The sequence below is a fragment of the Oryctolagus cuniculus genome, chromosome 8, assembly GCF_051225735.1.
Source record: "Oryctolagus cuniculus isolate XC-2025 breed Fujian yellow rabbit chromosome 8, ASM5122573v1, whole genome shotgun sequence".
In the NCBI taxonomy this organism is placed as follows: Eukaryota; Metazoa; Chordata; class Mammalia; order Lagomorpha; family Leporidae; genus Oryctolagus; species Oryctolagus cuniculus.
The window spans coordinates 91,593,119-91,607,969 of NC_142874.1; the positions used below are offsets into that span (position 1 = coordinate 91,593,119).

The window sequence follows — 14,851 nt, forward strand, 5'->3', positions numbered from 1 at the left end:
TATTTGGTATTTTCTGCTTTGTGCCACAAGAATGTTTCATAAACATTAGCACCACTACTCCAATCTTATCACTCTCTGTTCTGATTCCATTTCAATTTTCCTCACAATACTCATCAGCATGGAGAAAGAAAAAGGAAATTGATTCGTGTGCATTACCCATCTCTTCTAGGCAACTCACAGCTCTATCAGAGGAAATGATTTGTCTATGCAGTTCATGGTAGAGCCTTCTGAGCCTAGAGCTCTATTTGGCGCAAGATGAATAAATTTAGAAAGTTAGATGAAAACATGGATATAGAGCATGCAAAAGAGAGCCTGGTACAGAGAGTAAATCCTCAATCAGTGTTACCTGTTGTGGTGACCACAAAGCCGTGGTAGCAAGTGCAACTATGGGCAACCAGTGCCTCTTCTCTGCACTGGAGTCAGTCTTCTCATCTTGTCACAGACGTTCATGATTACACGTCTGTCTTCCTCCTTAGAGGCTCCTTCGCTTGAACTATGCAGTATTTGCCTATCACTAATTCTAAAAAATGTTAAAATATACCTTCATTAACTATATTATCTTATTAGCTACAGCCCAACGTCTTCACAGTTTAGCAATAAAAAAAAAGACTCTACAGCTCATAGCTGGTTAACCAAAACAAATCTTGAATGATTAGACACTTTTACTTATTATCCTTATCTATGAACAAGTTTATTTCAATTGAAAGCAACTACATAGCATTTATGTGGTTAAAAGTGTTAATAATTATAAAATAATAGAGTGAAAGATGGGTCTATTCTCTCACTCCATAAGGAAATTAAACATATTCTGAGTATCTTTTTAGAAACTATGTATGCATAGCTAAACATATAAATACCCTTTACAAATATAAAATAGGACCATTTGTGAAACATCTTGGATAGCTTTCTAAAGCACACATAAAGAGCTGCATCATTCTTTTAACTGGCTACAAAGATTTCCACTAGCTACAGATATGGTACCATCCATTAAACTTGTTTCATATTTATTGGCATTAAACATGTTTTGTCATTTGTTCCTATAACCAATGCTGAAATTAGCAGTCTTTGTGCATATTGTACAGATTTCTTCAAATATATCTAGATATATAATTTTTTAAAGATTTCTTTCCTTATTTACTTGAAAGACAGAGTAACAGAGAAAGAGGGAGATACAGAGACAGAGAGATCTGCCATTCACTGGTTCACTCCACAAATGGCCACAACTGCCAGGCGTGGGCCAAGCCTGGGCCATGAGCCAGTAACTCCATCTGGGTCTCTGACATGGGTGGCAGGGGCCCAAATACTTGAGCCATCTTCTGGTGCTTTCCCAGGCACATCAGCAGGAAGTTGAATTGGAAATGTGCAGCACTCAGAACTCAAGTCAGCACTCCAATATGGGATGCCAGCATTGCAAGTGTGGCTTAAACCCTGCGCCACAGGACCAATCCCTACATATAAACTCCTAAGAGTAGCATTGCCCACATAAAGAGCATATGTCTTTGGTTTTATTGATATTGTGAAATTACATTCCAAAACAGCTTTACTAAATCAGTAGATGCCTCTAAATAATGAACAATTATTAGAAAGTGCAGGCCATATTTTTGGTGAAGGAAATGATCCTTAAATCAATCAAAAATGAGAGCGGAGACACTGAAATCACTCCTAAAGAAAATGTTACCTCTTTACTGTGACACATATTTAAGACAAAGGAAAACTATATCTTCTTTCTGAGAAAGAATTATTTAGGATCACTTTCCCTTTTCGGTTAATAAAACTTTCAACACATCACTAACTGAATTTTTCCATTCATTAGTAACTCTTTCCCCTAAGCCTCTTAAGAACTTACAGGCAATAGAAACAGGAGTAATAGAAGGAAAAAAAAAAAAAAACCTAATCTGAAAGTTTCTGAGGAGCACAAACTTCTTGGGTTTACGAATTGGACAGTGAGTTTTTTTTTTCATTAATAGTGTGGTAGTAACCTTATTCGGGAAAAATAAATACCTGCCTCATTTCTGATACATATTGCAAGCTGCTCCTAGGCGAGTGGGAGAATGAATGGTGCCAAGCGTCTCAGCAGATGATATCCCAGCTATTACCAGGACAACTCTCTCCCTGCGACCGCCTCCTCCAAGCCCTTCTACCTCCTCCGCCCTCTAGCTGTGGGCGCGCCTTCAGCCTTGCGCTCCCCCGCGCCGCGCCGCGGATGGAACGCGCCGTGACGTCACGAGGCCGCGGCTCAATCGGACGCGGCGTTTGGGAAATTTTAAACTTGAAGGCGGGGCGGCTCTCGGCCTAGAAGCTCCTGCCAAGCGGAGCGTCTTCACCGTCCTTTGGAGACGCGGCCTGGCGGGATGGCGGAGGAAGCAGCCGTGGCCGTCTGCGTGCGAGTGCGGCCGCTCAACAGCAGGTAAGGGGGCTGGGACACCCGGTCGTTTCGCAGAGCCGCGGCTTCCCGGCTCCGCGGTCGCTCCCGCTCTCCCGCTTCGTGCCGCGGTGTGTAAAGTGACCGGGAAGGATCCGAGATTTAGAAGACACATTCCAGCCGCGTGACCCCCTTTAGGCTGCTAATTCGGGTTCGCTGAGGGGGAAGGCCGGCTTTCCCGGCTGCTCGCTCCCGGCCCCACCGCACGCCCTAGCGAGGTCCTGTGGGAGACTGGCTTCCTGTCACCGTCAGTCATTGTACAGCCGTCTGACTGCCCCCGAGAGCCCTGAGGGCGAGGCCTCGTCTGCTGCTCGCGTTGCATTCTGCAGGCACTGAAGACCCCCTTCATTGAGTAAATATTTGTGAATATGGACTTTTGTTTGCGTGCTGAACGGTCTCCACGGTCGTTACTCTCTCTGTTCATCTCTCATCTTTTCACTGGGGAAACAAAATAAACAGAACGTTGGGTGACGGTATGCTGCGGGGAGAAGCAGGAAAGGAAATAAATGAAGCCTTTGCACTCCCTAGCCTCTGGCCCTCGGCCCGGAATGCTAACGTTTTTTGTATTTGAGAAATTGTTGTTCAGCACCGCTCAGCGTTGCATCATTGACAGTGTGCAGACTGAGAAGTTCTTGTTGGTAAGGAGCTCATGTGGGAGAAGACAGCGACACAAGGGAATCAGTGCAGTACGTGTGGCAGGCCTTGTGATGGGCAGGTGAGGGATGTTTGCTGGAGTCGTGAGCTCATCAGAGAGACGACAGTCTGGGTGCATGCAGTAGGCTGGTGTCAGGAAAGTGCTGACACTGTTTGGGAATGGAAGAATAGGCCAGTTATTCCGATGAAAGGAAAGTCATGGGATTCCAGGCGCACACAGCTTAGGTCTGTGGTTTTAGGGAGACCTTCAGATGGGTTGGTTTGTGTAGAGCTTAGGGTATGTGTTGGAATTTAGAGAAAGATGAGTTTTAAGAGAGAATATGATCCAGGGATCTTGTGCCTTGTGCTAAGGATTTCAGAAGGTTCCAAAAGGTTTTTAAGGGTGTTAGCAAGGGGAACATTGTCAGGATTGGTCTGTGAATCTATCCCTTCAATGCCAGGATTGAGGGAGAGGATGTGAGCAAAGGAAGGAGTTTGTTGAAGCCCAGCCTAAGAGAGTCAAACCTTCTGAGGTTGGTTTCCTATTATATGTAATATGTTACTACCCTATTTTAAAATACTCTGGAAGATGAAGTGTTTCAGGTGATCCTTCCTATAACATGACTGCTGTTGCCAGTTATGCTAAAATGCAGTGTTTTTATTCTTTCAGAGAAGAAGAACTTGGTGAGGCTACCCAAGTCTACTGGAAAACTGACAATAATGCTATTTATCAAGTCGATGGGAGTAAATCCTTCAGTTTTGGTAAGCTTACAATGGCATCACAAAGTTACCTTTTCAATAGTGAATGTGCAAAACTTATCAGGAATATTTGATTTGTTATTACATATCAATACCACTTCACTGGAAACAAATTGTTTATCCATTGTATATGAAGAGTAAAATAATAAATTAATATTTAAAATCCAGTTAAAACCATAGTACCTTATGACTGAAAGTGACATTCTGTCCTCTTATTCATTAGTGATCTGAAACTCCATGAGCCCAAAGTATGTTACTTGATATCAAGTCCTCTTTAAGATCTTTCAGCTTAATGTATGCTTTTTGCTGGAATTCACCAGGAACTCACCCCCACTTAGGTGGAGCTTCTTGTATGGTAGAAGGAAAGGCACTAAACTTGGGATGAAATAAGCTTGTGGGAATTTACTTAAAGGGATCTAACTTGGTCTGCAGACCTGAAGGATGATTGACAGCCAAAAGGACCTGTGGGCCTCGGAGGTCAAAGGTTGATTTTGTTATTGACATAACATGTACATGGTGCTAATGATGTGAAAGATACTTTCTAAGTCTTATGTATGTTAATTTATTTAATCCTCCTAACCAGTCTTTGTAGCAGGTACTGTTGCTTTCCTCATTTTAACGGAGCTGAGGTACAGAGGCCCAGAGTCAGAGAGCCAGCAAGTGGAAGACTAAGGTTACTGTCTGTGTTGTAGCCACCCCACCGTGTTACTGCTGAGGCGTCACAGAGCAATAGTGAGGTCCACCAGACAGCCTTACGCATGGAGTAATTAGAGTGTCACCTTAGTGGGAAGCTAGAATCCAACCTACAACATTTATAGCAGAGATACATAGGGGAGAAAAAGTAAAATGACTCCAGGTAAAGGAGTCTTCGGTAATATGAATGTAATTTTTTAAAAGGTAAAACAATATGTGCTAGAGATTCTAAGACCAAGCATAAAGGATGCCCATACATTCAGACTCAGGTGCTATAGGTTTTTGGTACCTATAGTGCCCATTGAGCTTTGGATTCATCCACTGGCATGAGGTGGATGGTATTAAGACTTGAGTTACTCCCTTTGCTCTGAAGTCATGACCCCTAAGCAGGCTTCACCTGGCCCTTCAGTTTCCCGTTTACTTAGGCCAACTGGTCACTTGTGTTGCAGTGATTACTGAATTTCTTACTGTAAGCCAGTACATTTCTCTACTTGATGTATAAATCCATTTTCTGTGAACTTTTTATTGTGATGCCACCACTGAAAGAGTGGTCTGTTTTTAGTGAGTTAACGAAAGCAGAGACTCAGACTCCAGTCTGGTGAACTCATTAGTACAAATGCTAACCTAAACCCAGCCTTTGGCTGCTAGACAATTGCTCATTACCTCTAACTTTGGCACTTTCTCCCCCCAAATGTCTGCAATCCTTGATTTAGTTTGAGCTAAGTCTTCTAGTTAGATATATTTTAAAATTAAAAATTTCTCCAATAATAATAGTCACATTTTCTAAGTATTAACTAGATGCCCATAAGAAGTCTATCAGAAAAATAGTATATGCTCATTTGCCTAAAGGGGCAGAGGTGTGGAGATAGTAACCACCTTGCTCAAGGCCACACAGCTTATAAGTGGCAGAACCAGGATTTGCACTTTGTCAGGTTCCAAGGCCGCTTAAGCAACCACTATGTCCTGCCACTTGCAGACACATAGGGTAGTTGACTTGTGGTGTATTTTTTGTATGTGAGAGCCAACACATTTTACCTTAGGGAAGCGTACTTACAGAAGATACTGAGTCTTAAATATTTTATCATAGATCCTGACAATTTTGTTTGGGGGGGTAATTAATAATTCAGGAAGAAGTTATGGTTGATTTGTTTAATTTCTGTGTCTTTTTTTTTTTTTGTATGTGTGTTTAGATCGTGTCTTTCACAGTAATGAAACCACGAAAAATGTGTATGAGGAAATAGCAGTACCAATCATTGACTCTGCCATACAAGGCTACAATGGTTTGTATTCACTCAATGCTGTATGACATTTTAGTCTTGGATATTTGTTCAACACATTGATAGCTTTACCTGGTATAGACTTATTTTAATCTTGCATGGGTGTGCTTTGTTCTTGCAGGTACCATATTTGCCTATGGGCAGACTGCTTCAGGAAAAACACACACAATGATGGGTTCAGAAGACTGTTTGGGAGTTATACCCAGGGCAATTCATGACATTTTCCAAAAAATTAAGAAGGTAACTAAGCTAGCTGAATTCATAGTATATACAGGGAAAAGCAATGATTAGATTTAAAATTCTTTCTCTTAAATCCTGCAACAGTAATAATCTCAACAAAAACTAAGCATTAAGTACCAGGAAAATCGTGTCAAAGTTGTTAGCTACTCCTTGCTTTTGTTTATCTATTGGTGTTTATTATAGAACAATAAAACATAGAAGTAGGTAAAAGAAGAAAAGATGACCAAATATACATCCTAATTAGGTAAGAGTTGGTTTTAAATTAATAGTTATATGAAGATAAAATTCACTGGTGCGGTTTTATTTTGAGCCTAGAGAGTTGGACTAGGTGCTCTCAGTTTCATCATCACATACTTGTTACTATTTTTGAAACAGTGCTTCTGTATCTTTGTATTTATTATTGTCAGTAGGAACCATGAATCTTGCTTTTTGTGTAGAAATAATTTCCCTTCTTACTGCTTTAGTTTTAGCACTTAAGCATTCAATTTTACGTTTTTATAAATGGATGCTTTCCGATGTTTTCACATTATTTTTCCTGTTAGTTTCCTGATAGGGAATTTCTTCTGCGTGTGTCTTACATGGAGATATACAATGAAACCATTACAGATTTACTCTGTAACACTGAAAAAATGAAGCCTTTAATAATTCGGGAGGACATCAATGTAAGTAACAGAGTTATGGTGGCTTTAATACAGTCTCAGTTGAGAGGATTATTGTTCTGAATATTTACCTTTAATTCCTGTTTTTTTTAAGCATCTCCTATTTCTGTGGTTAGTCTTTTTGTTATAGAGATCCACATTTTAAGCAGTTTCTATGTATAATTTTAAAATATAGATAGCTCTAATATTTTGAGCTAGGTGCCTAAAAATAGCAAGATCAAAATAGATTACAATTTGGTGTGCTTTGGTATAGGAAATAAATGTGAGTATTTATAGATTTTCTTGAAATAATGATTCCAAATTCTACTTTTAACTTCCACAAGTGAATCTATAGTAGTTCGCATCTTTTATGTGACTCCTATTTCTCTAATCCTTCCAAAATTAAACTTGTTTCAGAGGAATGTATATGTTGCTGATCTTACCGAAGAAGTTGTTTACACATCAGAAATGGCTTTGAAATGGATAACAAAAGGAGAAAGTAAGACTATGCTGTACTCTTACTTTTCAGAACATTCATAAAAAACTTATAAATCACACGTTAAATTATTACAACAAAATAGTCTTCCAATCACACCTTTTATTAATAGACTAAAAAATTAATGTTTTCCTTTAGTCTTTAATATATTATGTTGCTAAAATCTAACCCTTTTTACAGAGAACAGACATTATGGAATTACCAAAATGAATCAAAGAAGCAGTCGTTCTCATACTATTTTTAGGATGGTAGGTAATTTTATTTTTCTATTGTTCTTTCCACATAAGAATGCACTAATTTTTTTACAAGTTGTCTTTTCTGTGCAGATTTTAGAAAGCAGAGAAAAAGGCGAGCCATCTAATTGTGAAGGGTCTATCAAGGTTTCCCATTTGGTGAGTATTACGGAACCATCATGATGTACCATGGAAGGCAACACAATTTAATGTAGCTGCTAGATATTTGGTTCAATAACTGTTAACTAAATAGGAAAATAAAATCTTCAAATTGGCAGTTTACCTAGTCTTGTCAGTAGTATCAGATTCCCAGCTGAAATATTTCAGGAAGAAGAAGGTAAAGAATCCTTCTTCCTATTAGATTATGGCTGCTTTCCTAAAATTTAGATGTAAGAACTGAAAAAGGTAAGGCTGAGGCCGAGGCTTTGCCTAACCACCAATGAAGCAGGATTTTTCTTTCTAGACACACTGAAGTGTTTAATTTTTAGAATTTGAGAATTTTTTTTTAATCTCAGCTCATATAATTTAGATTCGTGTGATCAACAAAAATCTAGGTAGGATGTTTAAAACATAAATGATATTATTCAAGTTTTTTCTTCTTTACAAGAAGAAAATACAAGCTTATTCATTTTTATGTTATGTAAAAGTATCCAGTGCTAAATTCATTATACTTCTTTGACTGTTAAAGCATGTCACTTTTTTAGTAGACTTTAATCTTGTTTTACTTTAACAGCAAAGAAACAAAATCTAATCTGTTTTGTTTTCCCATCCTAGTGTGATAATTCCCTATAATTTTAATTTTTAATAATTTGGATTTTAATAATCCCAGCATAACTCAGGTATCTCTTTGGTGATTTTTCTCAAATCCCTTGATCACTGAGTATGTCTGGAGTTTTAAAACCAAACTATTAAGAGAAATTTTAAATTATGCCATCTGTAGACCGTGTTTCTGGGCCAGCCCTTCAGCTTCCCACTTACTATAAGAATCCTGGAAAGAATATTCCCCAGGGAGTCATCTTCTGTTGCTTCCTGATGGTCTCCTGGCCTTGGAATGATGAAAATATCCACATTCGCTTAGCTCTGGTCCTTCCCTGGTCTTTTCTGTGTCTTCTAACAAAATTCTGGGAGTCTTTTGTAGCCTTTTGTTATTTCAAGTTCTTGCTCACAGACATTCTGTCATCATTTCTTTGTCAGTGACTGCCACATACTTATTCACAGTCTCTGAGTTCTCATATCTTCTTTTTTTCCTTTTAAGATTTATTTATTTATTTGAAAGTCAGAGTTACACAGAGAGAGGAGAGGCAGAGAGAGAGAGGTCTTCCATCCGTTGGTTCATTCTCCAGATGGCTTCAATGGCCGGAGCTGCGCCAATCCAAAGCCAGGAGCCAGGAGTTTCTTCCGGGTCTCCCATGTGGGTGCAGGGGCCCAAGGACTTGGGCCATCTTCTGCTGCTATCCCAGGCCATAGCAGAGAGATGAATCAGAAGAGGAGCAGCCGGGACTAGAGCTGGTGCCCATATAGGATGCCGCCGCTTCAGGCCAGGGCTTTTAACTCGCTGCACCACAGCGCCAGCCCCCAACCACTCATGCCTCTTTTCAGTCCATTCTCCACCCAGAGTTGGTACCTTAGAAAGTTAAATCAGGTTCTGTAGTTACCTTTCATAAACCCTCCAATGCATTTCCAGTGCATTTAGAAAATTCAGAGTTAATTGATCTTGCTTATAAAGTCTTGTATAATCTGGCCCTACCTATTTATCTTTTTTAGTCTTTACTATCTTCACTTTAGCAACTGTACCACAGTACCCTTTCTAGATTATTTTTGAAAGAGTGACAGAGAGATCCATCATCCACTGGTTCATTCCCCAGAATCATACAGTGGCCACAGCTGGGCCCAGGCAAATGCCGGGAGCCAGGAACTCCAAATTCCCTACATGGGTGACAGGGACCTAAGAACTTGAGCCATCATCCACTGTCTTCCCAGGCTAATTAGCAGGAAGCTGGATAAGGAGCAGCTGGGACTTGAAACAGCACTTCTACATGATATGCGAGTGTTCCAAGCAGCAGTTTAACCCCTGCACCATAACACCAGCCCTTCTCTTTCTTGAGTAAAACACACCAAGCACATTCTGCTTCGTGTCCTATCTAAAGTACAGTTTGCCTTGGTCTTGACGTGACTGGCTTCCTCTTTTTCATTAGATCTTAGCTTGAATAGTTTGTTCCTGAAAAAGGATTAAGGGCATACTAGGACAATAGTACTAATTAAACAAAGGGAACAACAAAAACTGCTGTTACTTGTGCCAAGTTCTAAAGAATCATGTTTGTCATGGTGGAATTTTGGATTTAGTGTAGGAAACAAAAGTTAGTCTGTCAGCATTATAGAGGATACAAATAATAGGAGGTAACAAGCTGTGGAGACCAGTCCAAGTCAGAGAGAAAGGGAAATACCTATATAGTGGGATATGGGATAAGGATACAGATGGGATATTGAGATATGCCATATATTTAAAATGTCCTGTCAGTAGTTTCAATTTTACTATTTCAAATTACCCTTCCTAAAGATTTATTTTCATCTATCTTGCAGAATTTGGTTGATCTTGCAGGCAGTGAGAGAGCTGCTCAAACAGGAGCTGAAGGTAACGAAAACCCATGAAATACATTAGTCTTGGTGTCTTCTTCCTGTTTTCTTATTGGTTAAAAAGGGGGGGGCACAAAGTATTTTTATAAACTGATAAGGTTTCTAAATAATAATAATTTTTTGACAAAAGTCTCTAACATAAAAATTAGCATCTATATCTGGCTAATTATTTATGTTGGGCTACTTTAGCATCATTTAAAAAACTAAAACCTTGTAATTGATAGGATTATGTAGCTGAAAAGTCCATGAGGGTACTATGAAAGCAATCTAAACCTTCATAATTCCTAAAAAGATTAAGAAAGAAAAGAAAGGTAATGGGAAGTGTTCTTCCAGTACTAACGTTCTGATTGTAGGATTACAGAATCCTTACCACATATGCAAAATGTTTCTTGACATATTTGCTCTTCCAGAATTTATATGGACTGAATCTCAAAGGTTATAGATGACCATGGTATGCACCAAAAAATAGCAGTATCCAAATCAGTCCAAGAATATTTTTTTAGTATATGAAAAACAGTGCATTATATGCCATTCATTCTATATATCTAGGGGAGAATATCAAGATTGGTGCCAGATTTAGCTATTTGGGATTTAATTTTTTAGAGGAAGACTGGGCATGTAATTTGTCCAATTCTCCTTATCCACATAATAGAATAAGTGGAAAGCCAAAAAACCCAATAAAGAAATAAAGAAAGGAAGGTAATAAATTTACTTTACAGATATTAGTAGCTCTCATAAGCAAAACCAGTTATAGGGACAAAATGACTCAATTTGGAATAACTTGAAAAATGTATTACCTTGGCACAAAAATGACATAGGACTGTTGTAAGGAAAGCTTCAAATCAGACCTAAAGGATACAAAATGCTTTGAAAACTGGGACATGCCCCAAAAATGGGTAGGAAGATTCAAAACCACAAAGTTGTCCCAGCCTATCTATATTAATTTCCAGATTTAACAATCCAAATAAAAATATGAAAAGTACATTTTATATGTACACTTCAAAATAGGCAAGACTAACGAATAAAATTCTGAAAAAGATCACTGAGTAGAAATTTAGCCCTGTAAGATCTTTTTTTTTTTTTTTATTTTTGACAGGCAGAGTGGACAGTGAGAGAGAGAGACAGAGAGAAAGGTCTTCCTTTGCCGTTGGTTCACCCTCCAATGGCCGCCGCGGCCGGCGCGCTGCGGCCGGCGCACCGCGCTGATCCAATGGCAGGAGCCAGGAGCCAGGTGCTTTTCCTGGTCTCCCATGGGGTGCAGGGCCCAAGCACCTGGGCCATCCTCCACTGCACTCCCTGGCCACAGCAGAGGGCTGGCCTGGAAGAAGGGCAACCGGGACAGAATCCGGCGCCCCGACCGGGACTAGAACCCGGTGTGCCGGCGCCGCTAGGCGGAGGATTAGCCTAGTGAGCCGCGGCGCCGGCCAGCCCTGTAAGATCTTAAGACATAATGTAGCGCCATAGTAATGAAAGCAATGTGATTCTAGTGTGTGAACATCAGCCCAGTGAAACAGAGTAACAGGTACAGCAAGAGTCCCAGATTCATATAGAACTTAGAATGCAATAAAGATGACCCTTCATGTTTACAAGGAAAATGCATATTATTTGTGAGCAGATTGCTATTTGGGGAAAAAAAATAATAAATTGGATTCAAGCATGACAGCTGTACAGCAGGGAATCTATTAAAAATGGCTCAAGCAATTCAACATAAAGGAAGAACCATAAAAATTAATGGAAGTCAACTTGCAATGAGAAAGAACTCTTCTAATTATTAAACAAGGTCCAGAAGCTTTAAAAGAAAGGCTGATAAGCTATAGGAAATTGGACAAAGGGTATAAATAAATATTTCATAATGCTTAAATGTTTTAGCTCACTCTGTACTCTTGCCATATACCATAAGAAGAGTGACTAATCCAAGTAAGGTGAAAGATTTGAACAGCAGATGGCACTTCATCCTATAGCCTAATGTAGAGCCATTCAACTGAGCCTGGCCTACATTTACCAAACCGCTGCATCCTTACACATGAGCAAGAAATAAATGCTTGTTGTTTTATGCTGCCTTGGTAAGTAGCAATATTACAGCAATAGCTAACTAATGTACCTGTGAAATGCCATCTGTTCAGCTTTATTATAACAGTGTTTTTTGTATAAGCAATAGATCAAAAACCTACATGTCCTTCAGTGGGGAACTGGATAAATAAATTCTGATATGTCCATATAGTGGAATTGTATAATATAAGAAAGAGCTTAAAAGATTCTAGTCTTTTTCCAAGATAATTTTGCCAAGTGAAAAAAGCAAAGTACAAGATAGTGGATATAGTCTGTGACTATTTGAATAAAAAAAAACAAAGGGGAAAATAAATTGTATGGACAAATATTTTTAAAGCTCTTTGGAAGAATAAAATAATGACAGTGGCTTCTAGTGGAAGGACAGGAACTTACTGAAGTGGGGATGAAAGTAGAAGGTGCTTTTTGGAGTGTGTTCTTTTTTTATTTTAAACTCATGAACCATGTAAGCTATTTTAACAGTTAAAAAAAAAAGAAGCTGGGACTGATTTGGTTGTAAGCCCATGGTTGCCTATATTAAAATATTTGGGGAAAAAGTAGGTTTGAACTGAGGAGTTAAGAGGTGCCCTTATGGCAAACAGGCTTTTCCTCCCTCTTCTTAGTGATTTTTTTCTTTTGCTGTTCTTCTCAGATGCTAACCTTGCTGATTCACCTAGCAGGTGGGAGGGAAGAGAGCTCCTACCAGTTATATTAAAGGTGGGCTCAGATCCAATCCAAAGAATAGACTTCAGCATCTGACCCTTTAATTTCTGATAAATTGCTAATAAAAAGTTAATCATCTAATATAGATTTGGTTTTTCATATTTATTTAATAAATACAGGTGTACGACTCAAGGAAGGCTGCAATATAAATCGAAGCTTATTTATTTTGGGGCAAGTGATCAAGAAACTTAGTGATGGACAAGTTGGGTAAGTGTATTCCTGTTCTAAAGTTGTTTGTTACTTTGAAAATTGCAATACTTTAGGAATACTCCAGCATGTTTCTTCTATATATTCAAAAGTTAGAGGATCCTCTGAGTATGGTGTCTTACACCTATGAATGTGAGTGACCTACTGATTTTACTTTCAACTTTCATTAGTAATTTTTTTTAAAGATTTATTTTATTTATTTGAAAGAGTTACAGAAAGAGGTAGAGACAGAGAGAGAGGTTTTCCATCTACTGGTTCACACCCCAGATGGCTGCACTGGCCGGAGCTGTGCTGATTTGAAGCCAGGAGCTTCTTCCGGGTCTCCCATGTGGGTGCAGTGTCCCAAGGACTTGGGACATCTTCCACTGCTATCCCAGGCCATAGCAGAGAGATGGATCGGAAGAGGAGCAGCTGGGATTAGAACTGGCTCCCATATAGGATGCCGGCGCTTCAGGCCAGGGCTTTAACCCGCTGCACCATAGCGTCAACCCCTCTTAGTAATTTTTCTAAAGGTTTATTTGAAAGGCAGAATAATAGAAAGAGAGAGACAGATTAAGAGATCTTGGACCCTCTGCTTCACTCCCCAAGTGGCCTCAGTGGCTGGGGCTGGGCCAGGCTGAAGCTGGGAGCCTGAGCTCCATCCAGGTGTCCCACGTGGGTGGCAAGAATCCAAGTACTTGGATCATCTTCCACTGCTTTCCTAGGCACATCAGCAGGGAGCTGGGTCAGAAGCAGAGCAGCCGCCGGCGCAGCAGCTCACTAGGCTAATCCTCTGCCTTGCGGCGCCAGCACACCGGGTTCTAGTCCTGGTCGGGGTGCTGGATTCTGTCCCGGTTGCCCCTCTTCCAGGCCAACTCTCTGCTGTGGCCAGGGAGTGCAGTGGAGGATGGCCCGAGTACTTGGGCCCTGCACCCCATGGGAGACCAGGATAAGTACCTGGCTCCTGCCATCTGATCAGTGCGGTGCGCCGGCCGCGGCGGCCATTGAAGGGTGAACCAACGGCAAAGAAAGACCTTTCTCTCTGTCTCTCTCTCTCTCACTGTCCACTCTGCCTGTCAAAAAAAAAAAAAAAAAAAAAAAAAAGAAGCAGAGCAGTAACAACTTAGTGCTTTGATGGGAGATTTGCAGGCAACAGCTTATCTCACCTCACTACAACACTGTCCTTTTAATAGTAATCTTGATCTGCATCATAACACTGTGTTTAAGTGTTCTACTTTAAGAACCAACTTTTATTATATAAAAATTCTTAATCTTTTTCTTCCCAAATCATTTCTTGCTAAGTGGTTTTATAAATTATCGGGATAGCAAATTAACACGAATTCTCCAGAATTCCTTGGGAGGAAATGCAAAAACACGTATTATCTGCACAATTACTCCGGTGTCTTTTGATGAAACGCTTACTACTCTCCAGGTGAGTTTAGTTTTTATGTGAATTTATTTTGGGGAAAAATCAAAAATGTAACCTAAAATTAAGTACATTTATTAACTGACATATCCTGGAATCAGTCATTTGTATCCCACTTCCAAAATTTTTGCCACATGTTGTGCTATTTTCTTGATATTTTTAAGTAACTCACTTTTTGATTAATTTTTTATAATTATTTATATTGATTTATTATAATTATTGTACTTAACTTACTAAATTCCTGCTAGCTGAACCTAACATTTGCATTTTCTGTTAAAAAGAAAAAAGGAAATATATAAAGGTATACCCACTTAACGTTATTTCTGGTACTGATACCCTGAGAAACATTGCTTTAAATGGCTGTTTCCTGTTGAACACTGGATCAAAATACTGTCAGCAATGCAAAGATAGAAAAGAATAGTCCTGTGCTTCTCAGAATCAGTAG

General features: G+C 39.5%; 1 protein-coding gene across 3 annotated transcripts in view; it reads left to right on the forward strand.

The window, feature by feature from the left end:
* The first annotated feature begins 2,215 nt into the window (after nt 1-2,215).
* CENPE (centromere protein E) overlaps nt 2,216-14,851 on the forward strand; it is an 86,129-nt gene continuing 73,493 nt past the window's right edge. For all 3 annotated transcript variants that reach the window (XM_051820144.3, XM_089302994.1, XM_051820142.3), the window contains exons 1-11: nt 2,216-2,407; nt 3,726-3,817; nt 5,698-5,787; nt 5,906-6,024; nt 6,567-6,686; nt 7,080-7,161; nt 7,339-7,406; nt 7,485-7,550; nt 9,972-10,023; nt 12,914-13,001; nt 14,283-14,412. In XM_051820144.3, the coding sequence (XP_051676104.3) occupies nt 2,352-2,407; nt 3,726-3,817; nt 5,698-5,787; nt 5,906-6,024; nt 6,567-6,686; nt 7,080-7,161; nt 7,339-7,406; nt 7,485-7,550; nt 9,972-10,023; nt 12,914-13,001; nt 14,283-14,412 (963 nt within the window). In that variant the 5' untranslated portion in view covers nt 2,216-2,351. The remainder of the gene's footprint in view (nt 2,408-3,725; nt 3,818-5,697; nt 5,788-5,905; nt 6,025-6,566; nt 6,687-7,079; nt 7,162-7,338; nt 7,407-7,484; nt 7,551-9,971; nt 10,024-12,913; nt 13,002-14,282; nt 14,413-14,851) is intronic.